The following is a 22,715-nucleotide window of genomic DNA, read 5'->3' as shown; positions in this document are numbered from 1 at the left end:
TTAGTAGATAGAAAAACCAAATTTCCACAACCACGCCCCCTCCGCCCCCTTCAGCATCACCGAAAAACCATAGAAATCTGGCACTTTTTTCACTTTTATGCCCATAACTTTCTTCTGGTGCATTTTATTGAAAAAAAGTTGTTGGAAGACTTGTAGAAAACATAATTTCCTACGAAAATGACCTTGGTAGTATTTTTATACAACCAAAAACAACGAAGTTATGAAGCGTCCAAAAACATGTAAAATTTCGGATTTTGCAATATTTTCAGTTTCTTGTCACTTAACAGTGCTATAACTCTTTAACAATTCACTTTTACGCAAAAGTCTTCATAAGCAATCTTATAGACAATTTAATTACCTAAAATAAAATGTAAACCACTTTGATTTTGTGAATCAAATAACCGAGTAAGGGCTAAAATAGTAAAAAAGTGTTTTTGATAGTTTTCGACACTTTTTGAATTATCCATTTAATGAAGGATTTGTATCCCACAAGAGGTCGGGTGGTTCTTATTCTATATTTAATCAGGTTTTAATGGTAGATTGAAAAAAAAATAATTAATAGCCACGCCCCCTCCACCCCCTTAACCATACTCCAAAAACCAATTCTGCATTTTTTTCAGTTTTATACCCATAGCTTCCTTCTGGTCATTTAAATGTGAAAAATTAATGTGCAAAATTGTAGAACACAAAATTTTCTACAACTTGCACATCCAATATCCACCAAACTAAGAATTTTTCAAAAAAGTTACAGTTTCCGATTTTCTTTATTTTCAGTTTCTTACCTGTTTACAGCGCTATAACTTCCTAATTTTTAATTTTTAGCCAAAAATCCTTTTGTAGGGAATTCATTTTCATGAATACAACCAGGTAATAGTAAGTAATTTTATTTAATAAAAGTCATATTTCTTAATAACCTAGTTTAATATCTCATGCGCTTATAAAGCGGTGGGCTATTAGTGGACAAAGGTAAAAGAATTGGGGTATGAGGGGCAGGGGTAGCAGGTGGGAAAATATAGGTGGAGTTGAAGATGGTGAATTATGAGAAAATTTGGCTTCATTGAATTTTTCTTCAAATTGATCGATGATATCTGATCTTCTTCGTCGTCGTCTTCATAAAAAATTCATGTGGACGATTTTGACAGGATTGTCCACAGCAAAACTTACAGAATGTGAACATTTAAGTCCCTCTTTCCTGCATCTGCCAGCTCCCATGCATCTAGGCACATAGGTATTTGCATGACACAGCTTTCATCAATTTTTGGGGAGCAGGATCTTGTACAGTTTTAATGGACTGCAATACGTGGCATCCTCTCGTCCAGCCCCATTCCAGAAGATTTTTCTCAATACCCATCCACGCCATGATCCGGTGATAAGTCCGGAGGAAATGAAAGTGTGCTGCATCTTTTGTAGGCGGTAGTTTGCACAAATTAAGTTTTGTTGAACTGCTCATAAATTTGAAATATCGAAGAGAGCTTAGAGATTGACCACTGTCCTCTCCATATAAAGCCAACAAGATATGTTCTTCCGCCTCCCATATATCTGAACTCTGGCATTTGGGTCCTTAACTTCTCTGCAGCTTCAAGTGCGGAGGGGTTTTTGAAACATTTTGCAAAATTTGTTTTTTTCCGAAAACAAAGATGTTTGAGGTGGTGTCACATTCACTTATGGCATGAATGAGTAAGACGTTCTCCATAGAATTGAATGTGAAAAATGAGAATTCATCAGATAAATTGATCCTCCCAGGTTTTCGAAGGTACACGTTATCGGCCCTAGGTAAAGTAAGTCGATGTCTTCCTCAAAAATCTTTGAAGCTCTATGGTATAGATACTAATTCTGGCGCAACTGGAAGAAAGCATCCGTACGTTCGAGTTGAATCAGGGGTGGTTGTGGTTGCATGATAGTAGAAACTTCAAGTAGCTGCACCTCGTGGTGACTTGATGAAAAGCCAAGGGATGTAATCATATCAATGAGAAGCTTAGGACCTTCCTATACATATACACTTATTTCTGTTCGAAGGATCGGGGACGAGCAGCAGCTATAACAGCATGGGATAAGGCCAAACATTTCCTTTTCCATTTATCCAAAGGGCCACTCTTATTCTTCATTTCAAAAAATAGAGGACGGGTGGGTACTCATCTGTATTGTAAACTTTAGACCGAATGACTTCCAAAACTGTGCCTGCAGCTGCTTTGACTACTCTCAACCTTTTAACCTTCTCCATACTTCTTAGGCAAACAGGATTTGACTGTTCTATTATCAATTTTATAATCACCCGTATTGTGATTTACAACTGTCAATCGATTGTTGATAAATACTGAAATTTGGGATTTTTAAACCACTGGGATTTTTAGGAAAACTGGTCAACTGGAATTTGGTAATTAGATTTCTTTATAACGACTAGGACCATTCTCTGCTTTTAAAACTTTTTTTAATTTAGTAATAAGATATTAAAATTTAATTTGTATCAACTCTATCGATTGATAGTTGTATATTAGGATGGTCCTTATTTTACTCTTTTTCGAAAATTGAGTGCGACGACGTCCCCTATCAGGAACCCTATTTTTTTCAAATTTTTATCTTTGACCCTTCCTGGCCCTATTTTGATAAGAAGTTACTATAGCGGGGGCGATATTCTGTGTCCAGAGTTGGGTAAATGGCGGATTTTTTATATAAACTTCTAATTGAAATATGGTCAGGAAGGGTTAGGAATAAAAATTTGAAAAAATTAGGCTTTTTTTTCCCGATTTGGAACCCTTCTAGGGGTTCCTAAGGACCACCCTATTGTATATATTCATCAACTCTTGTATGAAACTTCATAAAAATGAAAAAATGCAGAATTGGTTTTTGGAGTATGGTTAAGGGGATGGAGGGGGCGTGGCTATTATTTTTTCTTTTCAATCTACCATTAAAACCTGATTAAATATAGAATAAGAACCACCCGACCTCTTGTGGGATACAAATCCTTCATTTAATGGACAATTCAAAAAGTGTCGAAAACTATCAAAAACACTTTTTTACTATTTTAGCCCTTACTCGGTTTTTTGATTCACAAAATCAAAGTGGTTTACATTTTATTTTAGGTAATTAAATTGTCTATAAGATTGCTTATGAAGACTTTTGCGTAAAAGTGAATTGTTAAAGAGTTATAGCTCTGTTACGTGACAAGAAACTGAAAATATTGCAAAATCCGAAATTTTACACGTTTTTGGACGCTTCATAACTTCGTTGTTTTTGGTTGTATAAAAATACTACCAAGGTCATTTTCGTAGGAAATTATGTTTTCTACAAGTCTTCCAACAACTTTTTCTCAATAAAATGCACCAGAAAAAAGTTATGGGCATAAAAGTGAAAAAAGTGCCAGATTTCTATGGTTTTTCGGTGATGCTGAAGGGGGCGGAGGGGGCGTGGTTGTGGAAATTTGGTTTTTCTATCTACCAACCATACCTAACAACATATCAAAAATTTAGAACTACCGGACCTTTTGTAGGGTAAAACTCCTTTATTTACTGAACTATAAATAATCAATTTATTATGATGGGGAGAAATTCCAAACACCCCACACTCACTCGAATCTCGAAAGTAAACAAAAAATCAAAAGTGATTTTTTGTATTGTCTAACAAACACAAAAAATGTCGTAAGCTTTTCATTCACCGTTTATTTCTTTTTCTTGTTTGCAATTTAATCAATGGGGATACCCCATATCCCCATGTGCGATTAAAATAGTATACCAAGAATGAACTTGATGATTGGAATATCGTTAATTAAACATTCAAAGCTTTTTAAACAATTATTGAATTATTGAAAATGAGTCATGTGCATCGTAATCGAGGAGAGACGTAGTATTTTTTTATATTTATATTTTAGTTGCGATCATGATTTTTTAATTAGTGACGTTGTCTAGCCATAATTTAAACTACAACACAATATTTATTTGTTTGTAAACAGAGAGAAAGAGCGAATATAGTGAATATATTCGAGTATACATTCATAATTTCTTAGAAAATTCCTCATGTATTTCCCCTGACATGGTGGTTGATAGATTTTTAATTTTTTGTTTTGATAAAAATAAACTAATTTTAAAAGCATGTGTGGTAGTGGTGCATTTATTATATTGACGCAATGCAATTTCTGAGTAATTGAAATAAATTAATGACAAACATGAAATGACCTGCCAGATTAGACCACCAGGAGGCAATACAAGAGCGGATTTTATTTCGTTTTTTACGATTTTTGAACTAAAATTTTTTTTAGAATTTAGAAATTATTGAGTGAGCCAGATTGTGGTTAGATTCTTAATCATCGACTAACTTCAATTTGTGGTATTTAGATAAAAATGTATGCTTTTCAAACTTTTTCAGGCAAAATCAAAGCAATGACCTTCAAACTTCAAAAAAGGCAAATTAGAATCAAATAAAAGGCAAAAAAGGCATTTACTAGATAAAAAGAAAAAAAAAAGCTTGATATTTAATTATGAAAGTATTGAACTACCACAAGCTTTTTAATTTTCAGGAAACAGCCTCCTGCGATTGTCTCTAAAAAGCGTCTTAAATGATCTGAAAGACCTCTCTACTTGAGCAGAAACGAGTAGACCCGATTTAAAACTGTCGAAGTTATTCACTTCTGAAATTAGCTGCGTTCCTTTGGAAATATTTATCTACTTTTTAGTACTTAAAGCTGCTTTGAACTACTTTTTCAGTATAGCAAAGTAGATCAAAGTAGTTTTAAGTATTAAAAAGTAGATAAATATTTCCAAAGGAACGCAGCTATTGATGTCGCCATTAATTACAGGATTTATTTGTTCAACTATTTTAAGTCCCTGACTGAAGTTAAAAACAGTAGTGAATTTTCAATAATTCATTTTCGTTGATATTCTTTAAAAAGGGGAATACTTACCCAATCGGTGTCCTTTGAAAAAAAAAAATGTAAAAATAAAAGATATGTACATTTACAGTCTCTCAAAACTACCTGATTTTCGCAAGCTTTCGAAAATTTGAGTTTTAAGGTCGAACAAAATTTATTTATAAAGCTTGAGAAAAAAATAAGAAATTTAATTTAGAAAAGAAAAGTACCTATTTAATCTTGCTATACTTTCATTTTCTAATGTATTCAATTTAAGCGAATTTGTTTTCTTAAGACTATGTTACGACCATATTTTAAAGCGAAATAATTTCAACTGATTCAAGATTTTTTCGATTTTAAAAAGCAATATACAAACTTAAAAAAGCTATACAAAACAAAATAGACAAAAAAAGCACTGATGAGTAAAATAAGCAAAAAAGTTAAAGTTAAAAACATATATTTTAAATCAAGGGGGGACATGAATCGTGTTTGTATAAAGTGTATACTTTCTTACGATAACGCAGAAAAAAGGAGAAGTTAGAAAAATCCGTTACCTGTTCATTAGTGTTCAGAGTCCAGGGTTAATATCGGCCTCAACCAAGAAGCCTCTCCAGCCATTTCGGTCCCTAGCCAGCTTTCTCCATGTCGGTGTGCATACACTCTACATGACCCAGACATCTTAACCGCAGCTTTCTGAGCAGATCGATGTCGCTGTCGATGTCGTTGTATCTTCTCCTCCTCTCTCTGCCGATGCACACTGGACCGAACACTACCGGTAAAATCTTTCTGTTAAAGTAACCCGAAAAGTTTTCATCCACTCTTGCCAATGGCCATGCCTCCGCCCCATACAGTATAACTGGAATGATCAAGGTCTTCCTTGGTTCTTTGATAAAAGGCTTTACTGCTTAAATGCATGCCTTCATAGCTCGAAGATTGGCAATAAATATCTTTGCATTGTGCGATGTTATAATCCAAAATACAAAGCTCAAAAAGCCCTAATTTCTCAGTCTTTCATAAAGACTCTTAAAGACAATTTTCTGACAAAATCAATGCATTACTACCTTTAAGTTATTAAAATGTTCAGTAATTTGTGCCTTAAACTGTCTCTGTAAAGTTAATGGTTTCCAATATATTGCTTTTCAAGCATTCTTTTTACTTCAAGTAGTCCATTTAATGAGGAAATTCAGCACTTCAAAAGCGGAATTCGCTCTCTTTTTCACGATGTTGCGTTCTTTCCATTCATGCTAACAACATAGAATACCTTCGTTACTATGCGAAAAATATTCAAGTGCTTTTGTAGTAAACGGCGATGTGATGTGAGTCATCTATTACTATTTTAAGCTAGATTCTACTTAAGATAATGAATGATTTGATTCATCCTTGGTTGTACTTATTAAATGTCGTGCTTGTAGAGTTTTATCATTATATCTATTCGCAATCAAATTTTTGTTTTTTTTTTTTTTAATACATAATATGGAGAGACTCTTTTTTTTTAATACATAATATCGAGAGACTCGAGTGTCACTACAATGGAGTTTCTAAATTTTAGTTTATTTATCTATTACGTGCTACTGACAGAATATGTAGACGAAATTATTGTTTTATCTTTTCTTTTATCTTATCTTTCTATTGTCGTGATGGTAATTTCCGTTCAAATCTGTAAACATTTGTTATATTTCGACTTTCTATAGTCTAAAGTCTTAATATTAGAAATCCAAAAACATAAGTTAAATGGATATAAACTTGTTAACAACTGATACTTTTTATTTCATTTCCTATTTTGAAGCAATTTCAACACAAAATTTTTCAAGGAACAACTTGGACGACCTAGTCATAGTCCTGCGCAAATATGATCACACACTTAATTCTTTCAGAAATGACAATGTTTATACCGAATAGGTTTAAAACTATCAAACCGAAAATCTATTGGATACAAAATCGAAGCACGACTGAAATTGCCATAATACTGAGCAGTGAAACAAATTTTTACATCATTTTGGATTGAATATTGCTTTCGATGGATCCCTTGTTTTTCGGATAAGAAATAACTTTATCGGCTATTGAATACAAATTGTTTTTGATGGATTTAAACCAAGGCCACATTCTATCTCATTTCTTTTCAAAGCCTCCTGCTTTAGTTAGGAGTTTTAACAAAAATCTGAATAGGCCTTTTAATATTACCGAAATCAAAATTCTAGCTGATAATACCTTCGGTTTTGTATATTCAATGTTTTTCAGATACGAAAATTCATTGCTAAAACATGAATAGATCATTAACTAATTGCATTATTTGATCGATTTTTAACAATGTTTAGAAATTAAATTAATTTTAATAAATTACAATAATTGTAAGGCTTGTTGCTTTCCACAACTTAATTAATTCCACAGTACTTGGCACTTCAAATGTACCGTCAAATACAGATATTTTTACTTCCTTAACACACACTACGGGAATGTATACATTACCCGCTTAAATTTTCCCTCTGATTTTAATGTTCAAAATTTCAAAACCAATTTAAAACAATTTCTTTTAATATCTACTCTTCTTTTCTAATGTCCGTACCAGCACCAGACTTCTGCAACGCCAAATCTTGAAAAGTGAATTGAATGGGAATGCCACATCTTAGACTCATTGGTAGGAGCATCTTTTATATAAATAATCAAATTCAATAAATATTTCTTCGTTCCGCATGACGGTCATCGATCTTTTTAACAAAATTTTAACTCCTCCAATTTGAATTCCCGTTCACATCAGTTAATGACTAAAAACCCATACATTTCAGTTAGCATCTTCGTATTTTTTGCAGAATTGGTTCCTGAAATGTGTGGCATTTTACTATTGAAACCCTATTATTTCCTGTTGATAGATATTGTGTTGTATGGAAATTAAACAAACACTCATTTTCATTGAAGCTTCAGCTATCAGAAAAACAACACAACATTAAAACTCTAGTTTTACTAGCAATAAATATCAGAAGTCTTCTATAAATTTCTGTCTTCACTTTTATTAATACAATCAAGATGTTTACAACCTAATTTGTGGCACCTATAACGACGAATTAACTTTGATTTCTTGAGGAAGAGTAGGTACTTTTGTTTCAACAGTATTCCTTAACAACTTAGTTTCAAATATCCATTTACATAATCAAAATATCGCTTACCTCTTTTGAACTACTATGAAAATAATTATGTTAAATGAGATGATGTGCTGATGTTTGCTACATAAGCAAACCATCTATCAAATAGGGGAATATTTTCCCCAAAATCTGTCTGGTAACTCTTTACGATTGTTTATTGGATGATGAGAATGGTTCTTGGAAGCACTGTAATTGGTTCAATATGCCTCTCTTGTGGAGGATGGATTTTCAGAAATGTATTAATTAAGTACTTAACTTACATACGAATAAATAATTAATAAAAATGATTGAAATAATATTGTATTGTATAATGTATGCATGGTATGCTCAAAGTAATCTTGTTTATTAAAAAACCTTGACCTACAGTACCTTTATCAACTTCAAGTAGAACATAAGAATGACCAATTTTTCTCGATATTTAACTTTGTTTTAATTAAAATGCTTTAAATGTCCCTTACTCATCTACTCAATTTTCTTTATTCCAGGATATACGAGAAAAAAGCGAAAAAGAAGCAAAAGAAAAACATTTCTATACAATTGAATCGGAAAAGTCTCAGAATCGTGGTCTAAACAGATATCGAGATGTAAATCCTTATGATCACTCACGAATTGTTCTTCACAGAGGAAAAGTTGATTACATAAATGCAAATTTGGTTAAAGTAAGATAATTCAGATAATTCACAAAAACAAATAAAAAATTAACTTTTTATTTCAATTTCAATTTCAATTTTAGTTGGAAAGAGCAGATCGTAAATATATATTGACACAAGGTCCACTTGGCGATACAGTTGGTCATTTTTGGCTTATGATCTGGGAGCAAAAAACAAAAGCAATACTAATGTTGAATAAACTATTGGAAAAGAAACAAATCAAATGTCATCAGTATTGGCCTGATAAAAAGGGCGCTGACAATGCAATGAAATTAATTGAAGTTGGCCTTGCCGTTGAGTATTTAAGATGTGAAGAGTACAAAAACTTTTCCCGCCGATGGTTTAGGTAAGATTTAAATAGTTTTTTAGTTTTTAAATAAATATACTTAATAAACTCTTTCTTTTATAGACTGACAGATTTAGAATCAATGCAAAGCCGTGAGATTATACAATTCCATTATACGAATTGGCCTGATTTTGGTATTCCAAGTTCACCAGTTGCGTTTTTACAATTTTTAAAACAAGTAAGAGATTCGGGCGCCTTGGAACCGGATGTTGGACCAGCTGTTGTACATTGTAGTGCTGGTATTGGACGTTCTGGGACATTTTGCCTAGTGGATTGCTGCTTGGTTTTGGTAAATTTAAGCATATGATTATTGTTTGGAATATAATTAGGTAGACATTAAAATATTGATTCTGAATAGATAGTATTAAGGAGTAGTTTTGATCGGGGTTAGTTTTTTGTAACTTTGTAACTAAGATTAAGTAAATTTTATCGCCCTTTGTTCTTGCTAAAGCATCTCAACGTCTCCTCAACTTGATGCCTTGATGCTGTTCTCATTGTTATTTTTACTTCCGAAATAGGTACTATATATCAAGATATGCATTCGTTAAAAAAAAAGTTGAGATAACATTTTTCCATGACATAACGATGATAGAGAATGCCAAAAAAGTGGGTCCCGGAAGTCCGTCTGTCTGTAAGTCTGTCTGTCTGTAAACGAAGCTACAGCCTAAGCGGATAGACCGATTGATTTCAAACTTGGTATGTAGCGTTATTTGGCGACTCTCCAGAGGGGTTTTTGGAATTAATTTTTTTGAACCAAAAATAACAGTTTGGATTTTTTTTTGAAATTTAGATGTTGATCAGTGATTTCTACAAAATGGCATACCAATATTTTTTTAAACTTTTTTTTCCAAAAAATTATTTATAAAAAATTAGTTTTTTAAAAAAAGGCTTTAACGATTTTTAAATGCACCTTAAGATATCAAATAAAACTGCATACTTGTTTTGGACGGCAATTTGATTTCAGATTTTGTTTTATTCTTTTAAAAAACGATTTTATTGTTTTTATATATATAGGTACCTACATTTCCCAAATTTCTATAGAAAAAGTCTTTTAAGCTACTTGAACTTATTTAGTTTTATATAGATAAGGTTTCTTTAATCAAGCTGTCTTTTTGAGATATAAACCATTGGTCCATTTCCATTCTATAGCATTCCTGTAGATTTTTAAGTTTTTCCTCTGGAAGAACCTGTTCTTTTTCTGCATCAATAAATTCGCTGAAAATCGAGGCTAGATTCTTCAAAAGCGGCTCTGGTATGATGGTGCTAGCGAAACAATTTGTTGAATTTGACTCATAGATAATTGACATCGCTTTTGACTGTTATTGATTGATTGATTTTAGTGCTTCTGCTATGCTTTATTAAGCGTTCCCTATCTGACCATGTGCCACTGGTCTGGAACTCAATTCAAAGTCATTATTAGAACAGGAAAGTTAGTAAAAATAACTGGCGTTTTGTGAAACCCCCTGGCGAAATACATCATTTTAAAAAAAATTTTTTTTGGTCTTTATCTCCGAAACTATAAGTTTATATCTCCGCAAAAGTTTTTAGACCAAATTTGTTGGAAATATAATTTTCCTTTTCAGCTTTGATTTTTCAGTTTCATCATCTACGCAATTCTTGTTTCAACTTTTTTTTTATTTAATTCATGTTCTGTTCGATCAGGCTCTGGAGATTTCTTATGAAATTTTGTAGAATTGTTGAAAACGTGATCATAAAAATATGTGAATTTCGAAAGTTGAAATAGATAAGCGATAACGAAGCAGTTAATTATTTTCATTCTGCTTCAATGCAATATGAAAAAATAATGGTTCTCAGGTTGCTAATTATTTATGATACTTAATATTCGCAGACTTACGAAAGAAAATTGTTTACAACTTGTGTATTAAGCAATAAAGTAATACCAATTTTTGTTTACTTTTCTATAGTTTCAAACTCATTTCCAAAGTAATAACTGAGTGAAAAAAAAACATTTAATTTGAACAAGTACCAACTAATCTATTCCTTAATACCTGAATACCAAAATCTAATTTAATTTGTATTCGATATTTTTCATCCAGATTGACAAAGAAGGTGAAGATAAGGTCTCTGTGCGAGATGTTTTATTTGAAATGCGAAGATATCGCATGGGATTAATACAAACAGCAGATCAATTATATTTTTCATATCAAGCAATCATTGAAGGTGTGAAGCTTCTCAAAGATCCGGTAAGATTTCAAATCATTTCTATTTTTCTTTCTAACTTTATTTACTTATCCAAAAAAATCAACTTTCAGAGCTTTATGGATTATGATGAAATACCGAATATACCAAAGGATGAACCTTTGGACGAAACCCCACCGCCTCTGCCGCGTCGTACACATTCATTGCCAATTGGCAATGGTGGCGCTGCAATTGTTAACAGCAAACCCCTTCCAACCATACCGAGCAGTGAAAGTTGCATTGAAGGCTTTGCCGATTTCAAAAACAAAGACGCTATCAATAATTTCATAAATTCCGAAAAGAATTCATTAGAATCATCTACAAATGCAGACAAAGCTGCACCAACAACAAATACTATAGATCATCGACCACTACCACCGATACCCAAACAACAACAAAAATCCCCTGATGATTGCGAATCACAAAGTGATGATGACAATGATATCTCCGAAATTAATGACGATGACAGTGACGATGATGCTGGTGGCAATGATAATAAGGATTATGAGAAATTAACAAATGACATGAACAAACAATCCAGAGATAAATCAACGTCGAATCTAATAGATGACAATAATCAACAGTTGGCGAAATCAAATGGCATTGAAATGAGCAGTCCTAGGTAAGAAGTTGTTTGAATTTCCAAAATCAGATATATTTTCAAAATCTTTCTTATTTATAGCTTTGAAAATGAACTCAAACGCCGAAAACGAGCCGAACGGCAGGCAAATATTGAACAAAAAGTCAATGATATCAAAAGAAAGCAGCGCGAAGTCAAGGAGAGCGAAGAGACGGCGAAAAAACGAAGGTCAATAGTTAAATATATAGCCGCAGGCGTCATAGTCGGTGTGCTTTGTGTGTATGCTTATTCGAAATTGGCATAAAAGTCGCAGCATTTAGATTTTTAATAAATATTGCGACTTTTTTTTTTTCTTTTTAATTTTAATTTTATTGCCAATTTTTTTTTTTTTGTTTTATTTTTTTTTTATTTAAAACAAAAGATCAAGAGTTATAATAATTAAATTAATTTCTATTTACAATTAAATTAATTTTAATATAAACAAACAAACACAAACAAACAAAATCGGAAAGCATTACTTTCTTAATATTCCTTATTATTTTTCTTTTCTTTATTTTTTTTCGTTTTATTTTATTTTTTCTTCTTTTTTTTTCTTTATTTTCTTTTCTCCCTTACAACAAATTAATTCTAAAAAAAATAATAAAAAAAAATAAATAAACAATAGACTGATTAAAAAAATGAAAAACAAACAAAAATAAGCAAAGTTTTAGAACAAAGGGAAAAAGCTTAGAGCAGAACTACACTATATTATTGAGTCGAGGTTCTAACCTTTTCAACTTAAAATGTACTATATTTTTATTTAATTTAAACAAAAAAAAAATATAAATGAAAGTTTAAACAAAACAAAAAAACTCATTTGTTATTCGTACACAAAAGCATTAAAAACACAAAGAGATATATGAACAAACAAAAAAAGAAGTAAATTTTAAACTTAAATTATATCTTGAATGGCAATATATATATATATGAAAAAGCAAATAACGGTTCTCTTTGAAATAATATACATAAATACATAACTTTGATTATGTTTCTACAATTTGGTTGTTTCAAAAAGGCAGTGTTTTTCTTTTTATGTTTTTTGAAATTAAATTATAAACACGTTGTATACGTAGATTGAATTTATTAATTAATATTGAATAATGTATTATGTTGATAAAGAAAAGAAACAAAAAATATAAAATAAAGTTTATTTTTTCTTATTTTTGTTGTTAAACATGGTAACTAAAAACGAATGTTGTGATACAGATTACATTTCCTTTAAATTTCTTTTTTGTTGTTATTAATCATCTTTAAAAAAAAATCTTTTATTTTGCTTCATATATTTTATCACTATTTTTTCCTTAGAAGAATAAGCAGTTTATTTTTTTTCAGTGTTCATTTGTGGCTAAGATTTTTTTTTTTGTCTTGTATACAAATTATATAAAAGGATATCCTTGTACCTACACCTTTCGCATATCACATAAATAAAAAAAATCCATAAGTTTATACTGACGGATTTAAACTTTGTCAATAAAAACTATTATCAGTTAATTTTATTTGTCACACAATTTGCTCTGCTGCAATATTTAAAATTGAAAGAAGATTTTAATAACGTGTAAATTTTGTCATTTTGCCAATTGACATATATAACATATTTTAAAAAGCGTAGACTATGAACATTTTTATAGGCAATCACTTGAAGATGGAGCTGCATCTTAGATATTCCAGTAGAGTCCTATGACTTTTATATACGAACCTGACCTTGGGGGTGAAAATAACTACAAAGTGTGAAGTTCTTTACCTGACAATGGTAGGCAGTGTTTTTCATTCAAAAATGGTTTAATTTGTTTACATAATCTCCGTGGAAATACTTGATCCAGCTGTAGAATTTCTTACCGGAAGTGAGAGTCAAGGTTTTCAAAATATTCATTCACGGTTCATTCCACTTCTTCATCAAGCTGGTTCTGAATTTCAAAATTTCAATTGAAATTATAATTTCAATAACAAATACAAATACAAATACAATATAAATACAAATTTGCTTTACATTTTTCTAAAATGAGTTATATGTACAGCGTTGATCCTCAACGCCACAATTACTTGGAACTCAAATAAGAGTAGTGGCACCGAATTCATCATTCAAATTATCGAGTTCATGCAATGCTGAATGAATTTAGAGGACATATGGAGAGTATGTCTATGTTTGCCTTAGAGAACAAAAATATGAGCAAACTGATTTGGAGAAAGCAGCCTGACTATTTGAGAGAATGCGTTTAGCCAAGTTTTTCTTTATTGACAGGATACAGTACAATGCTTAAGAAGGTGGAATGAGAAACTCAGATTCATGTAAAAAATTTTTGTTTCTAAGCCAACTTTAAAGGAATAATGAAAAGAATATTTTTACCAAGAACAAACTGGTTGTTATATCAAGCAACCAATAGAAATATTGATCCATTGAGAGAATGCTTTTAGAAGAATAAATAATAACATTTTGTTGCTATATGCCTCATGAAGCGGAAGTCTACTGAGCTTTACAATGGTAACTATCAGTTTCACACTTTTAAAACTCCTAAACGATTTTAAAAAAGAAATTTTTTTCGGAAAAACTTTTTTTTGTCACAATTCGTCAAAGTTGTGATCTCACTTCGATTAATTTAACAAATCTCAAATCTCTTCATTGGTGTGCAATAAAAATGACAAGAATTTAGGTCTTGCAGTAGAGCGGAAAAATGGGAAGAATGTTCATTTTTATTTTCCTGACAATATTATTGAATTGTTTTAGGTAAATTATCAGAAATTATTATCAGTTTTATTACCTCTTATCTACTACTCAAAGTCTTAAAGTGCCAAACAAATTATTGGTCTACACTGATGAATTAAAATTTTGTTAAAAATGTTTTAGTTCAAACAAAAGTTTGTAGTTGTACCTTCGAAAATAGCGTATGCGATTAAAAGATGACGGACATTTATGTATGCATAACTAACTCCTCCCAAAATAAGGGAGTCGTCGACTGCTGTCTAATTATCGCGTACGATTATCTACGATCTATCTTAACAGTTGAAAAAGAGTCTACATTTGATCGTAATCTTATGTCGTAGTTCAATCCCTAAGTTCAAAAGTTCTTCAAAAAAAAAAAAACCATTCAGATTAAACCTTTTTAAGCTGATCCTTCGCAAAACTACAATCTTTTGTTCGAAAGAATATTTTTTGCAATAAATAAATGAAAAGTGTACTCGACTATGATACCCGAATAACGAATGCATCTGTGCATATTTGTATTGAACAAACAAAAAATGGATTCATCTTTAAATGCCACTCAACATAAAAACCTCCTAAAATTTAATTCACAAAATCAAAATCCCTATTATTCACTATTTCTATTTCTTAAGAAATTTATATGAATTAAAAAATAAATAATACAAAAAAGTAAAAATGTGTTAAACATTAAATTTATTTAAATTAAATACGTTCTTAGTGTATAATAACAAAATAAAACAAAATATTTATAAATAAATATTAAATTAAAAAATAAATAAATAATTTAAACAAAGCAGAGTTAACATTAAGACTTAAAATTAATATTTCAAAAAGAAAATAAAAAAACTAACTATAAACTAAAAAAACAAAATAACCCACATGTCTAAATTTTATCAAGTACATTAAGTATCTAAAGCAAAAGCAATTTAGTCGTAAAAATTTAAAATTAAAATTAACTACGTGGATATATAATTTGATCAAATAATTTGTGTTATTCTTTCTTTGAAAATAGCTACTTATATAAAAAAAAAATGAAAAGTAAAATCTTATTGATGTTGTTTTTCATTACATAAATAGAATGCAACATACAATTTTGAATGTATTGTAATAATAATCTAGAAATATTTATATAATATATATTTTCGAAGAGTGTATTATATTATATAATATATAAAATTCACTTTCATAAAACAAAAAAAAATAATATTCAAATTGACTGAAACACATTAATTGAACATTTCTCTTAAATCAGAAAACAAATATTAGATATATTTTGTGTTTTTCTATCTCAAAACGATATCTTATTTACATATGTATATTAAAATTTTTTTTTGTTAATATTGAAATTCTTTGGGTAGAAATGGCGGCCTCTAGAGCACCTGCGCAGAATTAGCGGTGATTTTGGTCGTTCAATCTTGTGAACTTAACTGTTTGTGGTAAGGTAGAGTGTGGTCCTGGCCCAGGTCTTAGGATTCAGTTCCCATTCAGGATTCAGCGTCTCAGGACCTGAAGCGATTTCGTTCCGAACAAAATCCGATGTGCTCTTACTTTCTGTGAATATCATTCACTCATTCCCTTATTGCCGTTGCTTGATATTAGGGCCTTTGAGTTTGATAAGAGTTATGGGCCCACTATTGGGCTAGAACTGGCATTTTTAAATGGTGAATGTTAAACATCGCCCAAAATAGCAGTCGTCTACTTGATAGGCTGCTTGTTAAGGTTTGGCGTCCATTCGACATCGTTAGCTTAAAAACGAGTTCTTTCAACTTACTCAAGCGCTTTATAGTGAATGTCACTCGCTTGTGGAAAAAAATCTTTAAAATCGAGAAATCAACTGAGAAGGTGTTCGCAACTCTTGACAACGCTCTTGCTAATCCGTTGTTAAGCGTTGCTAAGGCAAGCCCTATATCGACATTACCCTGAATTTTGTTTTTCAGTTTTTCCAAATATTTGTATTTCACTCTTGTTCATTCAAAAAATTTGCCTTAGGGCCAGTTCGTTCACAGTCGATTATCTTTTAATCAAGGATTATTCCATACAAAAACCGGCCCTTAATCTTCAATATTTTTCGATTAAATGTGAAACAATTGACAGCTCTTTTTTTCAACACAGCTTGGGAAGGGGAAATTTCCATGATTTTATAAAAATCGGAGAATTTTTGTTTGTGGGAAGCATGATTCGTTAGAAATCTGGGAATTTTTCTGTCTAAAGGCTACCTCGCTAAGACCGATTGTGAGTACCACACCAAAAATTTTTCATCCGAAACATTTATGTACCATCTACTAGCATCTATACAATCTTCATAGAAGAACGAGTAGTTGGTAGAACATACTTGCTTTCACCTTCATAAGTTAATATAAACTTATCAATTAGAATTCACAAAAGAGTTCAACTCATAAGAAGGGTTGGAAATCTACTATTTTCTTTTTTAAGTCCAAATAGGTAAAAATTCTTGTTCGTTTTTTTTGTTCGAGTTTCACTCATATTTATTTTAAACATAATTTTATCAAAGAAAATAAGTTTCGAATCATCATAAACATATGTATGTTTTTTTTTATTACTAAAACAGAACATAACATCTTTGGCATAATTATTTCTTTATTTTTATTAAAAAAAATGTTAAAGTAAAATAATTTATTTTTTCATTTAAAAATATATACGTTTAAAAAATAAAGATAAAAAACAAATTATATACATAGAATAGGAAAACAAAATACATGAAATTAACACCCACACGTATATATAAAATATAATATACCTACAACTGATTTAACAAGAAAAAAAAAAGTATAAACAACAAAAAAATATATATATATGTGATTTATTTTTATATTAGCGCGTATGAACGTAGGATATATTACCATGAAAATAATAAAAACAAAACAAAAATTAATCAAGAAAGTATGCAACAAAAATCAATAAATAAATAAATAAAAACAAACAACAACCGAAAATAATAATAATAATAAAAACTGAAACCTATTTAAATAAAATAAATAATACAATTTTAAATTCTTTTCTAATTTTACTGAAATAAATGTATTTCCTTTCTTGCAGGCGTACAAAGTAAGAAAAATGAAGATGATCCATCCTGAAGGCGACGTTGTTCTTAAAAAATTTACTTTCCTAACAAAAACACAAAATCAAAATATATATACATAAATATATCAAAACAAAAATGGTTACTTATTGTTATAAGATAAAAGATAAAAAAAAAACATAAAAACAAGAGCTCATCCCCACATGCGCACTGTAAAACAAAAACAAAATTATGAAGTTTATCCATATTTTAACAAAAAAAACAAGAGAAAATTGTTATAAAGTAGATGTTATTTTTATTTTTTTATTTTATTTAAAATTCACTAAACGAAATCCTTAATGTTATTTGATGTTTGATAATTTTTTTTGTGTAAACATTTCTACTAACCATTTGTATACGTAAAATTATAAATGTAGTTTCATGTATACCATTGAATATAATTGACACAGAAAGAATAAAAAATAACTATAACAAACATAAAAACAAAAAAAAAAAAAAAAAATGAATAAACAATTATTACTCTCACAATGTACAAAATAGAAATTAATTTGTATGGTCATTTAATAAATTAAAACATTAAAACAAATAGTTCATCTTATTAATCTGGCAAAAATATGCATTTCGTTTTTTTTCATTTCACTTTGCTTTCTTCTAAATTAAAAAAAAAAAAAAAATAAATTAAAACTTCTAAGTACTAATTTTCCTAATTAAAAAAAAATAACAATTAACTTTCATCCCTAATGCACTGAAAGTACGCATGTGTGCATGTAGTTTTAGTTATCTATTGCCTTTAAGAATGTGCGAGCAATGGGGATGAGTTATCTTTAAAACTTTTGGTTTATACTATCGTGTGAGGATTTCACTTTTGAATGATATGAATTGAATTACAAGGGCCAGGACAATTGAATCGGTTTTGTTTGTATGGGGAAATATGATTTTATTTTATTCTTAAAATAATTTTCTTGCAATGAAACGTGGGGCTTGGGAAATACGGAGAGTACGGAGAATACGATGTGAAAGGAGTGAAAAGATGAACTTAGCAAGTTCAAATTTAAGCTTTTAAAATTTTCTTAAATCGCAACCATTTCAATGAACAGGCTTTTAAGGAGTCAACCTTGGTAGTGTGAAACTAACCGTTTTCAACTAACGCACAGTGGGTCCCGCCATAGGTCAAAAATAAAAAAAGTAAATGTCAATTTTTTAAAATCCAATGATTAAACAACGTTCTACAATCTCCCATCGAACCAAAACCAAAAAAAAATTTGACGGTTACCCTTTTTTTCATTTCTTAATAGCCATTCAAAGTCGGTATATAAAAAAAGGCACAGTTTTTTAATCGCTGCAGTTATAAGGTGTGAACTTGCGATAGTGATAGCGGGTGTTAAAAATTGTGAAAAGTATTAAATTGTTATGGATATTAAACGAGAAGGTTAATACTTTCTAAAAACATTAATTATATTGTTAAATAACATTAAGTCTAATTGTAATGGGGCTCGTTAGCGAAGCAATTTTAACCATTTTTATTTAGCTCAATTTTCATTAAATTAAAGATTTAGTTGGTTTGCTTTTGAGTGCCCTCTACAATTTAAGTTCTCAAATGAAGAATACCGTCCTACCTTTCGAAATAAAAGCGCCGTTTTTTCCCCTTTTCGAATAATACGAGTTTAAATGACGATACACGGAGAAAAAAAAATTACATCGTAAAACTAAAAAAATTCCTTTTTGGCACTATTATTTTTATAAAAGACTGAACTAGAGGGTAAGGGTAAAGTGCTCGACTGACAGGCAGGTCCATTTCCGGCATTAACCATTTTTTTTTATATTTTCAAAAAAAAATTTTTTTTTACCTTTTTTTATTTTTCTTGAAAATAACCAAAATTTTAAAAAAACTGACTTGATGCATTTTTTTGCAATAATAAATCATATGAAATGATAATACAGGTGTTTCATTAAAAAAAAAATGGTCATTATATTTTTGACCGCACTTTGTATGGGAGGTGACCCACTGTGTAACGGTTTAATTCTGAGTGGTATATTCCAATAGAACTTTTTATAAACATCTTATTTTCAATTAAATTTGCCAAAAGAATATTGATTTATTTATAAAAAAGGAATAAGCAAACAAAGTCGATAAAATCAACAGACAGATTCGGCTAGCAGTTTCAAAGGAGTTCAGAGGTAAGGTTAAATTTTAACTCGGGACCATACCTATGCAAGTATCCCAGGTGTTTCTAGATTTCCCACTGCGAGCTGATTATGTCTGTTGATTTGATCGACACGTGCTTACTTTAGGTTTGAGCCATTTAAAAATGTAATTTTGTTACATCATTCGATTGGCAGAACGAACCGAGATCTTCTATTTAGGATGATTCGATCTGCCTTTTATATCTTAACATTCAACAGATCCTTGAACCGTTGGTCGACCTTGTAAACATCTTTAACCGTTAGTGGAAAATGCTCTTCTAGTTCAATACTTCATCAGTGTACGGAATATTTTTTGGGTTCACTGTCAGCCCTATTGTGAGTTTCACGTGGAATGTTTTCAACCCGGAACATTTTTGTTCGCCCGGAATTTAGAAAGCAATCATGAGTTTCAACTAGTTTCTTGTTCGACACCAAAATTTTAGTGAGAGAAAAGCTGTCGAATAATTGGCTGAAAAAAAAGTTGAAAATACAAAGATGTCTGAACGTGAACAACTTTTCACCCTGAATCTTGGTGGAATCTTGTTCACGGGAAACTCACAATAGGGCGGTGTATTTATTTATTTATCTAGATCTGGAAAAATATTTGCTTTTAAAGTCTGTCGGCAAAATGAGTGGATTGAATGCTGAATGCATTGCATATCATTTAGCAAAAAGATATATTGGGCTTAATCGTGAATCTCTCCAGGGGGAATTTTGTTTCTCTAGGAAAAATTTCTGTTTTTGAAGGTTAAGAAAGTAGGTACCAACTGAAATGATAAAAATTACTTAAAATTTAGCTTTTACATATTTCTATTATCTCATACAGAAGTAGTCATGTTTACAAACTTCCAACACATCGATGAGGACGAAACTCTTCTCCATTAATTTGCAAAAGGGTTCATTTAATTTGTAAAAGGTTCAACTTAATGAAAAAAATCTACAATTAATTTTGCAGCATTATTTACTAAAGAAAACAAAATAAAGAAAAAAATAATTTTTTTAAATATTATATTAAAAAAAAAAATTTTTAAACCTAAAATCGAGCTTGTGATTTATTTTAAAGTTATTTAAAACCTTAACTTTAAGTAATTTTTTTTACCTTTACAAATATTTTTTTTTTTGAGAAATGAATGCTTTTTTTACCAAAATGTAAATACATATCGCAACGTCATGTATTTTTCTGATATACCAATACTATCCCATTATTTTAACTGGGAGATACAACAAAAAAAAAAAATCGCAGCGAAAGGAAATTCACATAAATGTCTGTATTACTTTCGCATGAGTGCCTTTTTTTCAAAAAGTGCAGTTTCTATCTGGGTCATGTTTGTTAAGTATTCGGCATGTGGAAGAAACGCCGAAAATAGAATGAATTGATTCAAAGATAATTGTGTTTGGTGATGGATTATTTGAAAAGAGTTTAATAAAGAAGGTACTTTTCTGAATTTTGTCCTTAGTGAAATTTGTGATTGAATTTTAAACGGCAAGGTAAGTGAAATTTTAACTAATAAAGAACATAACACAGAGAGAAAATAATGCACGGAAAGCTTTACTTCTGGTATATTTAACAGATTTTTTTTATACACTTAACTATACTACATATGATTTAATTTACCAGAAGTAAAGTTATCCCTGGCTTTATTTTTTCTCCGTGTAGATATTGATGTGTTTTATTTTTATTAAATTTATATTCGTATAGCAGGTATCGTATACTACATGTTTTCTCAAACAAAAGCTTAAATGCGGAGTGTAAATAACTATGCAATACCGAAAAACTTTTTTTTTTATTCCTGAAAACCTAAAAATACCAAAATAGGCAGATTAAAAAAGTACGTAAACGCCGCCGCACAGTGGCCCGTTTTGACTTTTTTGCTTGCAAAATTAATATCTTCTAAGCAAATAAAGATATCGCCACAATTTTTTTAATTGAAGGAAATTTCCAAGGCTATGAAAATTGTGAGTTTCAAAAAAAAAACTTTACAAGGTGTTTCAGAATTTGGTGTTAAAGTAAGAAGTTTTAGATAAGGTGATAAACACTATGGTATATTGATATACAATCGTCAAAATCAATTTCTGAAGTAATCTGAGTAAAGTGACTCAGTGGGGAAAAAGGAAAAGAACCAATTCGAGTGAAACAGTGGGGAAAAAAGTATTTTTTTTTTTTTAATTTCTATGCAATTTTTTATTTTTCTTTATACAAGAGTACATTTATAGTGTATTTCAGTGATATATTACAAGTCAAATAGTGGAAAAGGGTAAAAGTAACAAATTAACATACATATAAACAACACTAGATTTCTTGAAAACTATCATCTAAGTCCGGGGAAATTTGTAATAAACTCATCATTTCTGGAGAGTATTGTTCTTTCAGATCTTTTTGGGTTCTTACATGCCTTAAGGAAGAAATAAGTGGATCCGATGAGGTTGCAAGCATGTTAAATAGGTCTTCATTCTGCCGAATCCTTGAAACTTTGCACGTGTTTTGATATCTGTACTTCTTGTAGTCTTTATTTTTGCACTCTTGGGCTTCTTCTGACAGTTCTCCAAGTAGTAATGATTAATATTCGATGATATTTTGACTATGCACCAATATTTTGTGAAGAGTAGGTGTGAGTAGTTTTTCAGGATATTTTTGTTTTAGAAGCACTGCTGTTCTCTTAGTATACTCTCCAAATTTTACTGCATTCACTACTTCCCTGCAATTCAAAACATTCAGTATTATTTTCAGCCTCATAATAACTTCTCCTTATAATTTTATGACTTATAATTTTATGACTACCTGTCTGTAGAAATTACCGGAGTAACGAATTAGAAAATTCGTTAATTCAAATTAAAGTACCTGAATGGAATTTAATGTTATTAATTAAAAGTTTTATTAGAGGTTTAAAAGAAATAAGCTATAAAACCCTTTCAAACAAATTAGTTAGTAAATATACATAAAATATGTTTTTCCTTTTAAATAAAAGTCATGTTATTGGAATCCATCACATACAAAACAAAGA

At 30.3% G+C, this 22,715-nt stretch overlaps 1 protein-coding gene across 3 annotated transcripts in view; it reads left to right on the top strand.

The window, feature by feature from the left end:
* Positions 1 to 17,853, top strand: part of LOC129908452 (tyrosine-protein phosphatase non-receptor type 61F) — a 42,589-nt gene extending 24,736 nt beyond the window's left edge. The window contains exons 2-8 of one of the 3 annotated variants that reach the window (XM_055984921.1): positions 8,463 to 8,636; positions 8,711 to 8,973; positions 9,037 to 9,262; positions 11,031 to 11,177; positions 11,247 to 11,794; positions 11,855 to 11,980; positions 17,547 to 17,853. In XM_055984921.1, coding sequence (XP_055840896.1) covers positions 8,463 to 8,636; positions 8,711 to 8,973; positions 9,037 to 9,262; positions 11,031 to 11,177; positions 11,247 to 11,794; positions 11,855 to 11,980; positions 17,547 to 17,559 — 1,497 coding nt within the window. In that variant the 3' untranslated portion in view covers positions 17,560 to 17,853. Of the gene's footprint in view, positions 1 to 8,462; positions 8,637 to 8,710; positions 8,974 to 9,036; positions 9,263 to 11,030; positions 11,178 to 11,246; positions 11,795 to 11,854; positions 12,264 to 12,416; positions 14,939 to 17,546 lie in introns of those variants that run through there. The other 2 variants (XM_055984920.1, XM_055984919.1) reach the window with 2 other exon arrangements.
* The last annotated feature ends 4,862 nt before the right edge of the window (positions 17,854 to 22,715 follow it).

Source organism: Episyrphus balteatus, chromosome 2 (assembly GCF_945859705.1).
Source record: "Episyrphus balteatus chromosome 2, idEpiBalt1.1, whole genome shotgun sequence".
NCBI classification, from domain to species: domain Eukaryota; kingdom Metazoa; phylum Arthropoda; class Insecta; order Diptera; family Syrphidae; genus Episyrphus; species Episyrphus balteatus.
This window is presented reverse-complemented; position numbering and strand designations above follow the sequence as displayed.